The sequence below is a fragment of the Takifugu rubripes genome, chromosome 10, assembly GCF_901000725.2.
Source record: "Takifugu rubripes chromosome 10, fTakRub1.2, whole genome shotgun sequence".
Taxonomy (NCBI): Eukaryota; Metazoa; Chordata; class Actinopteri; order Tetraodontiformes; family Tetraodontidae; genus Takifugu; species Takifugu rubripes.
In genome coordinates this window covers 425,953-439,583 of record NC_042294.1, presented here as the reverse complement: position 1 = coordinate 439,583, position 13,631 = coordinate 425,953, and the positions used below count along the sequence as shown (strand labels likewise).

Below are 13,631 nucleotides of genomic sequence, written 5' to 3'. Positions count from 1 at the left end.
CATATATAGAGGGTGACCAAGATCTGACCGTGACCCTAATGATGCAGCAGCCAACAGCTGATACACATAGATACACAACAAGCACAATTGGCTCAATCACACAGCTGAAACAAAGAGCGCGCAGTAAAAAAACAATAGGGTTTGTAACATTTGCGACAGGGTTTGTATCCATCTTATTTTCTTCTCTCGATTGGCACCAGCCTGTAAACTTTCTCTTGGATAAGACTTGGTAATCAGGTACATGACTCCCCGATTACATGAATTCAATCCAATTATAAAAGGAGCTCAGGCTAAAGGCGGCCAGTTCTTTGTGTTGCCCATACGTAGCACTTTCAATTAATATATATAAGAAGCCATAAGCATTCCATTAAAGCTTCGGAGTTTGTTGCAGGTGAAAGAGTAACCTGTAATCAGTAAGAGTACCGTATTTTCACAACCACAAGGCGCACCGTATTATAGGGCGCACCTTCAATTAACGGCCTATTTTAGAAATATTTTCATACACAGGGCGCACCGTGTTATAAGGCGCATAGCATAGAAACTGCGTAGTGCCTGTGGTTTCATGAGGCATTCACTAGATCGAGCTGCGCTAAAAGGAATGTCAATAAAACAGTCAGATAAGTCAGTCAAACTTTATTAATAGAATACAAACCGGCGTTCTCACAACTCCATTCACTCCCAAAATGAATAAACAGCTGTTTTATTATTTTTCCCGAGTGACGTAGTGTTTTCGCGTAACACAGTTCATTTAATAACAGCGAGTTATAACAGGCAGTGCAACATTTTTATCACAAGTGGATAGTGGAGTTTAATAAATCTTCGATTTAGTGCAACATTTTTATCACGTAGTACCGTTGCGGTAAATCAAACGTTAGTGCAAACACAATATACGGTAACTCGAACTCTCAAAGTAGTGCAAAGCGATAGCAATAGCAATATAACAATAGCAATATAACAACGTTGTTCAAACGGTAATGCCCATATTCACAGTATGACCAGCCTTGTTAAGTTGTGAACACACAAAAGAAACACGTAAAGCTCACTTTATCAGTTCACTCCTCATCCAGGAATCCCTCGAATTCTTCTTCTTCGGTGTCCGAATTGAACAGTTGTGCGAATACGGCGTCCAACATGGCCGGCTCCGTCTCGTCAAAGTCGTCATCAGGGTCGGTGTCGCTGGTGTTGTCTGGCATTTCAGTGACAATCCCTGCCTTCCTGAAAGCTCGGACCACAGTCGATGCCCAGGCATTTACGATCCACTGGCAGATAGTGACGTATGACGCTCGGCGCCGTCTCCCCGTCTTGGTGAACGTGTGTTCGCCGTTCGTCATCCACCGCTCCCACGCAGTTCGCAGTCTAGCTTTGAATGCCCTGTTGACACCAATATCTAGCGGCTGGAGTTCCTTTGTTAATCCACTTCTTGCTTTGTTTCCTCGGAAGCTCCGTTAAGTCTTCTTTACCTGGCGCAGGTCGTCTTGTTGCTTCCTCCACTTCCGCACTATTGATTCGTTCACGTTAAATTCTCTTGCCGCTGCTCTATTTCCGTGTTCAACTGCGTGACTGATAGCCTTCAGTTTGAACTCTGCGTCGTAAGCGCGTCTCTTGCAAGGAGCCATTTTGGGGTCTTTACAGACAGAAATGGTTTGGGACTGAATTTACTGCTGTTACCTCGGCCACGCCTACTGACTACGGTAGCCGCGATTAACCAATATTACCGTAATCCATACAAAAGGCGCTCCGGGTTAAAAGGCGCACCGTAGATTTTTTAGAAAATTCTAGGCTTTTAGGTGCGCCTTATAGTCGTGAAAATACGGTAATTACAGTAACATGGTACTCAGGTTCATTTTGGTCAAGTTTCTAATTCTTTGTACCGTATTTTCCGGACTATAAGTCGCACTTTCTCCATAGTTTGTCAGGGGGTGCGACTTGTACTCCGGAGCGACTTAAATAAATACATTATTACAGAATTTCACATGTTCGTCATTTTCACAGACAACCACAAGAGGGCGCTCTAGACGTGTGTACCTGAGGAACAAGTTCCTTTAGCGACGCAGAAGAAGAAGCGGTGCTTCGTCTATGGAGTTAGACTTGATTGTTTGGTAAACTTGCTTGGATGTTCTTTATGCTATAGTTATCTGAATAACTTAATATGTTACGTTTACAAAGCAGACACGTACTCAGTTCGTTGTGGGTCATGTAGCTGAATTTGTTATGTTAACATACCATAACCCTATTGCTAATCCATGCTAATTGCCTTTCAAGATGAAATGTATGTTCTTGTTCTCGGATTTTATCAAATAAATTTCCCCCCAAAATGCGACTTATAGTCCAGTGCGACTTATATATTTGTTTTTCTTCTTTATTATGCATTTTTTGGCGCGACTTAAACTCCGGAGCGACATATAGTCCAGAAAATACGGTAATATGCAGCAGCACTCATTGCTTGTCAGGGCCAAAAGAACATGTAAAAGCAAGAATCTACTTGCAGCATAATATGACACAAATATCAATTTTCTTTATTGTTTTTTTGCACTTTTTTCTTATTACACATGTAACCAGCACTTGTTTAGAAACAGAAATAAATATTTAGGATTAGACAACTGTGCCCACAAAACTGGGAGCTATTTCACTTAATAAAAGCTAATATGAGCTGTAAAGACTACTTCTAACTGGGAACTTAACATGGGAAGTTAAAAAGCCACCCAAGGCATGCGGCTTTGATGGAAGATGCTGACCTGGGTATGCTGGCATTTGTTTAAATGGTGGATCACTTACCAGGCTCATAAGATGCTGAAATCTTTCTGTTGGAATACTCTTTCAATCTCAGCACGATGAGTTATTATTACTCTTCAATTACTCTGCCATGCCTTTCCAAGTCACACTAACTGACTTTTAGATAACTCACAATAATTAAAAAGAAATCAGACAAACTTCCTATTCTCTAAATTTGATGATTTTTAGAACACCATAACAGCCAAAGTTTGCCTTTGTAATGCCTGTAGACTCTTTATGAGCAACTCTGTGCCTAGATACTTGTAGCTCCAAACATTAATAATTTATGTCCAAATCTACTATGACAGACAACCAAACATCTCTGAAAACAAAGGAATGCTGCATGCTCCATCATTAGCCCTTTTGTGGGTCTATAGTAGTAATTCTGCGCTTCGTGTTATATGCAGAAAAGAACAGAAAAGTTACTCGATAATATTAACAGAGACACTATGATGAAAGAAATAAATCAACAAATGAATAACAAAGGGTTATAACTGGAGGTAAATGGAGCACTTCCTTTTGCTTAATGCTAAAATGTTTTGAGGCAGAGATAAAGAGTGCAGTAAGGCAAATGATTCCCTTGCCATTCTACTGATTTAGTAGGCCTCTTGTTTTATGTAGCTGACAGAGCTGCCAATTAACACATTTCTTCAGCCAATTATACACTAAATGGACACGATAATCTCAAAATTAGGTATGAAGTTGAAGGGCATTGTAAAGTACAATGCTTCATTTGAGAATGACAAAGGGCATGCCAGACTCTAATGTGATTCACCTCATTTAAATATTATCAGGTCTTCAAATGATGCTTCAACAGTGCACTGAAAATGGCCTTTAAGGGACTTCACAACACAGAAGATTAATGTTTGCAATTCCATTCAAACTAGCTTTTAATCACTGCTCCTACTGCTGACCATTCCAGATGACCAGATGAAAAAAAACAACAACATTTTATTCAGCTTTCAATCATTCTCGCTTGAATCTCTTAATAACTGAATTTACACCTTGGGACCCACTTTCCCAGGGTTTGGAAATAAGTGAGGGGTTGGGTCTTTGTCTTGAAAAATGATGATTAAAAGAATCACACTTGCAGCTTTCGGCACTCCCACATACCTGCCATGATTGTGCCAGTTTGTGGCTGCACAAATAATTATTTTTATTTATACAATCTTCACTGTACCAGAGGAAAATAAGAGAACTTAAGATAAACAACTTAATCAATTTTACCAGCCAACGAGTGTGATGCCAGTGACACAACAAAACATTATCAAGGGGTCTTACAAATTTCTTTCCATATATATGAGAAAAATTGATTTAAAATGAAATAGAATTAGCATCACTGCATTTTCAAATTGCAAATTTATTTAATCTGATAAAATGTAATTTTGAAATGTCTCCGATAATCCAATTTCTATAATATTGGTAAATATTGTGACATCCAAAGAATTGAATGCTATTATCATATATAATGAAATAGGTCAGGTACACCCTTTCACTACATCTTGAGTCTACATCAAGTTCTTCCCTGCACAACTTATTGTAGTAAGCAGTAGTGCCAAAAGTGATCACATTAATATGTTCATATTTTATTATTAAGGAAGTGGGTGAATACAAAAATGTTTATTTATTATCCCCCCCCCCCCCCATGATCTCATTATAAAATGCTTTTCTTAATTTTAACTTTGGAAACCCAAAGGACTGCACAGAGCAAATGCAAACCACCCGGTTTTCGTCACTAGACTGGAGCTACTTTCACCAACACTACAAAAAGAAAAAGCCACTCACAAAATAATAGAGAATATTTAGAACTTTAGAAACACATTTCAAATCAGCCTCTTGAGAGCAAGGAGTAAATACCTCTGTAACACACTGACACATTCTGCATTCTTTATACTGTAGATAAGATATTCTGGGAAACACCATCATGGTTGGCTGAGAAGGCCTGCATATTTTGCAGGGGAGTATATGCTTTCATCAGTGAAAATTATATCACACTAACACTGAGAATCTGGAAAATCTACCTTAGTCTGTGTGCACACCCAGACTTTTATTTTGTTGTTGACCTTATTAACAAGCCACACTGCCTTGCTATGATTCAGTTGCACGACATGAACTGTTAACATAGCTGAAGACGTTACCACTGAAATTAATCATGAAATCAGCTGACCTGCGCAAACCACAGTGGAAACAAGACAGGTCATGAAAAACCACTCTAAACCAAACCATGCTAACAGTTAAAAAGGCAGTTTATTACTTAATATCAACAGGTCACATTTACAGTTAGCAGCATTTCCATAGAACTTAACATTGTCCCATGAGCAACACACTACAAAACCAGCTTTTGAAATCTGACAGGAAAGGTTAAGATGAAAAGAAATCTTAATGTGAAAGAGCAAGTTGTGTTCCTGTTTGATACGATGCCATCAGAGACTGATAAATGTTGTTTTTTTTAACACCAGTTCTACCCTGTAAAGAAGCACTCTGTTCAGTTATGACCCACTGGTTCACAATAGACCTCTGTGCAGCAGATGCCAAACATTGCAGTCAACACCCTCTGTGACCCTCCATACCCTTGTTTGCTATCTCACAGCATTTCTCTGTGTCAGCCTTTCCCTGACCAAGACAGAAGCTGTTGATGGTTATTCAGATTAGTATGCAGCCACTATAAGGGACAATTTTAAAAGAAAGAATTACTTTGTCTCATCTAGTGTTGCTCAATTCAGAAGTAGAATGGAAAATTAAGTGAAAGAAGAAGAGAAAGGTGTTTTCCAAATAACTGTGTGAATCTTGGTTCTTTTATGCTGATAGTAGCATCTTGCAGCATCTACAGTCCACTTCCAGACTCATACTCATTTATTATGGTAAAATCATCAATAAAACCAGGAGGGACCTATGCATTTCCGGTGCGGTCGTTGATTAAAGAAGAAATACATCTTTTGGGCATTTCTATCAGTTAAAAATACTGTAAACCTGCAGGTCAATGTGGTTAATAAAGATGTTTAAAACAAAAACAGTTGTTTAAAAGTAACTTGAAGAATAAACAGGACACATAAAACACAGGTCATTTATGGTTAAATAACTATAATTACAGTCAGTGAGAGATATGGGAATAAATGAATGCCTGTGTGTCAAATATTTATACATTATGAGGCTTGTTGAGAGGCAAATAGGGGCTGACGACTTGTTAACAGGCCAAAAAAAGGGCCCTCCATCAAGGGTTGATGGAGGGCATTTAGCCAGATGCAGGTGGCAGGCAAGAGGAAACAGAGAAACTAGTACACACAGCCTCAACTGACTCCACTTGAGACATCCTACACACAAAGGAGGGATTTACCCTGTGAAACCCAATGTTGCTTTAAGTAAAAAGCTCCTAGGAACAGCCAACAAGACCCTCAATCAACACAAGTCATCTAACTGTTCCCAATACTTTTACCGCAGCCTTGACAGCAGAGAGCGCTGTCGTGGACAGCGCGTGGACAGAAAATTGTCTTGTCTCATCTTCTTAACCACTTTATCCCTGGGGTCACGGGGAGGGTACACAATGGGCAAAGGCAGGTCCACCCCTGGATGAGTCGCCAGTTCATCGCAGGGCCCTATATGAGCATTTGTGGGTTTGATACCTTCCTCAAGGGTACCTCAGCAGTACTCTGAAGGTACAGAGTACAGAGAGAAAATTGGTTTGAGTATATCTGGGTGAACATGGGTTTAATGTTTTAGTGTTTCACAAAATATCACATGCAATTAGATGAGATAATTGTGGACATGTCATCTGGGGGAACAATTTAACCAAGAATAGACATGATTATATTCTACATATAGCAAAAACAGTTTTTTTGACCACTAAAGTTAATAAAAATTACTCAAATCACAGATTGATCTAAAAATGAGAGTGAATAAATTTATTATGTATGGAGAGTGAAATTATTGAAAAACACACTTTGCTACTTGAGCCCCGAGATGTCTCATAAGTGACAATAACAGCATCCTGAAGCACAAAGATGTGGATGGAAAAGACACCAAAATGCATTTTACATGAAATAATGCCAAGCATGTATAACCTGTGTAATCTGGAGGCCTTTGCTACCAGAGCTCAGACTACTGTTTATACCTTGTTGGTTTGTCAATGTTTTTATTTTATGTGTTGCACTATTTATTTGCTGTTCAATGTCCAGAGATGTAAATAAAACTCAAGTCAATTTCATTTTCTTTTTAATATATAAGAAAAGAACAGAGCCAGATGTCTTTGGTATTAAAATTAATGAAAAATGCAACAGCCTTATTAAAGAATTATAATTGCAATAACTCCTTCTGCAAAGTGACTTCAGTAACAATGTGCTGTACTCTATTTTGTTATTCGATATAAGCAAAGGCTGACACAGCAACAAGGATGTAGCAGATGGTTTGTGCTTTAAAACATGGCTGTGTTCCCTTTACGCTAGATAAGTGACAGCCCCTTTAGTTTGTGCTACATGATCACATTACAGTTGTGATCATCTTTGGAGATCAAGGAAGGAATACATGTCACAGGATCACAGGTATATGGTGACCAAGCACATCGCACACTCAATAACACAAGCAAAACAAACAAAATGTCATGGTGCTGATGGTGAGAGATTTGATGCTGTCAGTTAAGACAGATGACTTGAAGAAAAATCCACTGCTGTGATTTGCTGGACAGTGGTATGAAAAGTTCCCACTTTCAATGTTGTTTCTCTTCTTTCCAGCTATGTTTAATTATTCACAGGGCTGCCATAAGGGAAGCCAGCAGAGATAGGAGCGATGCGTGGAAAACTGTTATGAATAAAACATTTGACAAATAAGTTTGTCAAGTGAGACCTTTGCCTCCACAGGAAAGGCTAGAGTCTTTACCTAACTCGTGACAAATTGGCTACGAAAGATTCCAACTTGCCAGGCACAGGATAATCTTTGATTGCTTTAATATCTCCAACTGAAATCAAGTCAAAGTCACAGTAAAATGTACTTTAAAGACCTCAGGCAAAACATTGGACATGCTTTGCTAACAAAACTTAGATGACTAAATTAAGTAACTGGTATAGCATACTTGTATTCATATTTCATATGATGCCGAGTTTAGACGTGGCTATTAGTAATGTAGGTTCACCTCAAAATGTCAGCACTTCGAGACCTGAGCTGAAGGCACTCAGCACTTCAAGAAGTGCCCGAGAACTCACTTACAGTCGGCATTCTGATGGGAATGAATGATCCGAGAGCTTACAGGAAATGCATGCATGCATGTAGGATCCAAATGGGTAATCCTGGCTGTCACACAGACTAGAGCACTGCAGACCTCCTGTCCTGTATTAGGATCCATTTATTTAACCCAGGGTAAGATTTTAGACAAATCATTCACTAAAATATATTGAAACAATTACTTGTAAACTGTTTGTATGGCAGACAGGACAATTTGCTGTGTGTTTGAATGAGCTGGATCCTCACTAATGCTTGGATTAGAGTCTTAAACCACTGTATCTGGCCCAACCTTAAACTCCAAGAAAATAGCCGCGCTGCTGACCAGAGTTTGTGGCAGCAAACCCTTGGCTTTGGGCCCAGTCATGAACACCACTACTGAAAGGGTTTCCAGCCAGTACAAAGTGGCAATGAGGTGACTCTCATTTAGCAGGTTCCTCAGATGAATTCTGGGAGTTGAGGTTTTGCACAGATAGCATTCCCACCATTCCCTCCCTCTAGCTGGTGATTCTCCATGCCAGGGACAAAACCCTGGGAATGTAAACTATGCAAAGTTCCAGCCTGGAGACACCTGCTCAGACAACCAATACAGAGCAAACCTCCTACGCCAAACCATCGTCTGAGCCTCTGCTTCCAACTCTACCCTGATTTCTTCCTTTGGATACACATGACAGAGCTACAAGCAGTCAACACACGGCCTACAGTGAAACACATCTTTAACATCTAACAAACACACTGCTACAGTCAGATGTTCAGGTTTAGGAGTTAAGGAATGTACAATTGTCTACAAAAAAGGATTATGGCTTTTATCATGATGAGGAAAGACCAAGCAATGCACATTTCGAAACTTTATAAATACCCTTTATAAATACCCATACTCCTCTAATATTTTCTCAAGCATCAGCAGCAGCTATGGCTTCCTCTAAGCAGTTGCCGAGCACTCTGATTGGCCCCTATATTATTACCGATGTAATAAGATATCAAGTTGTTTGTAGGTACCCGTTTCCTCAGTTTGGAATGCAAGTTCTGGAAAACTGAGAAATATATCAGAGAACTCCTTCTAGTATTAGTAGAAAAGCAAGTCAGGACTCGTGATTTGATTGCAGAAGACCTCCAGGAAGACTTGGCAGATTCTGGAGTTGTGGTTGAATGTTCCAACTGTGCAGTGACGCCTGCAAAGAGCAAGTCTTGGTGGAAGAGTTTTTTGAAGAGACAAAATCCTGCGCTGCATCCTCACCAGAAAACTGTTCACATCAACATTCATTTGGACCAAGAGTGCCCTGACCGGTGCTTTTCATTGTACATGCTCACCAATGGGAGGCAACCAGTAAATACCATAAACCCTTTAATAAGCTAACCTCTCCGGTCACAGAAGGTCAACACCTGCATAATTTGCTGTTCTTTTCCCAGTCACAGCTGACACATAACAGAATATAAATATGATTCATTGGACAAACAATAATTACTAATATTTCATGTTATATATTTTATTAATATCAAATGCAAAACGTATGCAAAGTGGAAAGATGCTCTTTCTGCAGTCAGTCCAAGAAAACCACTCTGAATTTAAAATATTGAAAAGAATGTTATAGATATGCAAAGGTTAAGACATATCAGTAATAATTTGGAGGCATAATTAGCTATCCTAGAGAATCCCATCGCTTTGAAAAGAAAATAATCTGACAACATCTATCCAGGCAAAATCTGAAAGGAGATCTGGGGCATTCCCAGAGAGAGCAACTCTGCTAAAATGGATAAATGTCATCTCTCCAGAGATTCATTTCACGGTCATTTAAATACTGCCTATGGAGGGGAAAGGGTAACCCTGTTTTCTTTAGCCTTTTTCTCACTGCTAGAGCTCCAGGAAGACTAGGCAGATTGTGGAATCAACCTCTACTTAGATTTAGACGCACCCAGTAAAATAAAGTCTGTAGTCATTCATCAACATGTTCAGCCAGGTAGACCCATAGAGACGGACAATACCCTTTTGCCCAGTTTAGTTTTGGGCATATGAGCAGACAGCAGCAGATAGAGACCAGGAGGAATAGAACCATTACTTCTCTGAACAATTAAGGTACTAATGTAAAAATAAAAATAGACCAGAAGAGGTAAAACAAAAAAACAAAAAAAAAAACCCAACTATTTCTCGACATGAGGTTAAAATCAAGGGAGTTGTCAATAATAAAAATACCCAGTTATTTATAATTGTGAACAGCTTCTATGTCATCACCTTCAATATTAGTCACAGAAGGGATCATTTCTCGTTTCTAATGAGTTAATTGTGCATCCAAGTCCTGTTTATTACTAAAGAATATAACTTGTGTGGACGAGCATGGTTCTATTATGTAAGTAAAACAGGGGTGGGGAACCTTTTTCATATCAAGGGCCATTTCAATTTTTATAAAGTCCTCCGAGGGCCATACCTAGGGATGCAAAATGGTATACGGCCCGGAGGCCGGGGGTTCCCCACCCCTGAAGTAAAAGGATGAATCAGACAACATGCGTATGCACACCTTCAATTAATACAGAGGCACTTTTTTCTGAACATTTCTTTGATTATCTTTTATTATCTTTGTAATATCTGCCCAGGTGGAATTGTGACAAGTGTAATTTACAGGTTGTATAAAGCCTGCAAACAATCATTTGACTGATCACTTGTTATTTGTTCAGTAACTTAACAAACCTTTAAATTGTCGATGTTAAACCTGTTTAGTGTATAAAAGTTATTATGACTCAACATCAACCCTGAACCTGCCAAAGCACTCAAAGTTTCTAGTTCAATGTTGATTCAGGACATCACTAAAAATATTAGGCATATCTCAAGCCATCCACAAACACATTAATGAAATTCATAAAAAATGTAGGCTGGATGACATAATTATTGCTTTTATTTAGATTAGTATGGCTGTTTGAGGAAGCTGACTTTCTCGAGGAAATTTGACGTTATATGTTTATAAGTATATTACTGTATACGTTTCAGGCGTGAACTAGTGCAGAGTTTAGTTGTGAATATAATAAAGTGCTAATGTGTTCACCCATTAGTCTTTCCCAGCATTCTAACAAGTAAATGCGTCTGGTCAGATACCAAAGATACGAGCTCAAAGTTCCCAATTAGTGAAAACATTATTCGCACTTAAATCAGCTACATTTATATGTCGCATTTAGCTACACATTATCGTCAACACAAAGTTGCCAGTTTTTTCTGTGCTATGTAAATACCTGCACTAGAGAGCTTTTCTACTTTACTTTTCAAGTTCAATGGCGAAGCATCTGTCTTTATAGACGTACCCTTTTGGCGAAGTAAACTTCTGAGCTGTGGCACAAGATACTGCTACTTACTTTGATTCAGAAGTCGGTGTCGAATAGTTCCTTGTTGGTTGTAGAATAATCCAGTTGTCCATTCACACTTGTGTTTGATTTTCCCTTCATCAGTGCCAGAACGTCTCCTGAAACCTTCCCGTCCTCGGTGCGTGTCCACCGTGCTACCTTTTCAGCTGTTAACGCCTCTGTCGCCCCTCTCTAAACCGGATAAAATGACCTGTCAAGGCGCTGATTTCTTCTCCGTCTTCAGTATCTACTGTTCGTTCACAGACCAGACTAGTTACGAGTTACCTCAACCGGAATGGTTTTCATCTGCTCTCAAGTGCAAATAAAATTGTTTTCACAAATTCTTTATTTAAAAATTACTTAGATGGGCGCCTATGCAATGAAACAAAGCTATTCTCTGCGTTGCTCGGGATTTTCACAATAGCCCTGCCCTATGCGTTCATTGGTTCGTTTCAAGATTAAGGCGTGGCCGCTGGCAACGTGGTTTTAATTGGTTGTTGCTATTGCCACTCATATGATCTCATATGATCACTATCAATATTAAATGTCTATCAGTGAGGAAAGAGAACGAAACAAAGCTGTCTATAAATGTAATAAAAAAATTCCGTAGTCAAGTTAAGGAAAACAATAAAGCGATGTCACTGTGCAAAAATGTGCAAAAGTACGCGAATCTATGGAGCTTGTAAAAACAAAAACAAACAAAGCAACTTAAACACAACATCAGTTGATGGAATGTAATATTTATTAAGAACGAATGAAGAACGTATTCTGTCAGATACGCTGTGACGCAGTTTTGTGAATATAAGAAGGAAAACTAATCAGTCTGAGAGCAGAAATGTTTTGATATCTATTAAAGAATAAGTGCAGCTCGTTCGCTCCATCTGCAGGTCATGCAGAAAACACAAAAAGCAACAAGTTGCGCTAAAGTAAAACATACTATACATAATGAAAACAATAAACAAATTAGCAGGTGTTCCTGCTTGCAATTTTTAACGGCATGTAATGCTAAAATGATTTAGCTGATTTTGCAATTTGATGAGAAAACGCAAATGTACACTGACTCGCTTTCCCTACTTAAAATGATACGAGCGGGTTTAGAGACTAAAAATACGAATTTCAAATTCAACGGTTTCAATGCCATCCAACCTGATCTCGTAACAGCAATAAAATACAACTGGTTTTTATATATGTAAATCAGTACCACGTTCTCTGCCCTGCTCCATGATTGCCTTGTTCCCGTAGCCAATTTGACATCGGGTGGTTCCCTGACGTCCGAGCCGGTATATCTATCAGTTATCGTTCCGCTCACACACACAGAGGACACACACACGTGTGTGTGTGTGTGTGTGTGTGTGTGTGTGTGTGTGTGTGTGTGTGTGTCCTTGCTGTAGATCCTAGTGAGGTGAATCAGAGAGTTGATGTCACGCTCGTTCTTGGCATACAGCTTGATGTCATCCATGTAGAGGATGTGGCTGACGGTTGTTCCACTTTGGAACTGGTACCCATAGCCACTCTTGGTGATGATCTGGCTGAGGGGGTTTAGGCCTATGCAGAACAGCAGGGGGGACAGGGCATCTCCTTGATACAGTATATGCCACATCTGGTGCTCACCCACGTAATTGGCTTTGAGTTGGCCTCCAGAGTTGTGTTCCACAGCTTCATAGAGTTCTGGATGAACTCTCTTAGTGTCCTGTTGATGTTATACAGCTTTAGGCACTCCAGTATCCATGTGTGCGGCATTGAATCATAGGTTTCCTTGTAATCAATCCAGGCAGTCCACAGGTTGGTGTGCCGTGTCCTACAGTCCTGGGCGATTGCCCAGTCGACCTGTAGCTGGTGCTTGGCACCTCTGGTGTTCTTCCCTATGCCTTTCTGTGCTCTGCTCATGTATAGATCTTTGCCGCTATGATGCCTGATAGGAGCTTCCATGTGGTGCTGAGGCAGATTATGAGCCGGTAGTTGGATGGTATTGCGCCCTTATGGGGGTAGCCTTCTCCTCCATGGGGCCATTAGCATCTATAGGATTACCGTGGCCGCTGCATACATCAGCTAAATGGTCTCAGTGATGGTAGTGGTAGGGAAGGTTCACACACACACACACAGACACACACACAGACACGTGTGTATGTATGTATGTATGCATGTATGTATATATAAATAGAGAAACAAGAGGTGGAGTTGACTGCAATAACAAAATATAGCCAATAGATGACACAAGGGAATAAGTAAAGGGGATTTCAGACTCGTCGGGGCTTAGATAATGCTAAATTTGAGAGTATACTAATAAAGGTAACCAGATCTGTTATACATAGTAGTGTATCAAA

At 39.6% G+C, this 13,631-nt stretch overlaps 1 protein-coding gene across 7 annotated transcripts in view; it reads right to left on the bottom strand.

Annotated features, from left to right (window-relative positions):
• Window positions 1–11,723, bottom strand: part of mpp7a (MAGUK p55 scaffold protein 7a) — a 63,131-nt gene extending 51,408 nt beyond the window's left edge. For all 7 annotated transcript variants that reach the window (XM_029842470.1, XM_029842463.1, XM_029842464.1 and 4 more), the window contains exon 1: window positions 11,320–11,723. Coding sequence is in view for 6 of the 7 variants with exons in the window: in XM_029842463.1 (XP_029698323.1) it covers window positions 11,320–11,381 (62 nt within the window). In the remaining variant the exon portion in view is untranslated. The remainder of the gene's footprint in view (window positions 1–11,319) is intronic.
• Between the last annotated feature and the right edge of the window lie 1,908 nt (window positions 11,724–13,631).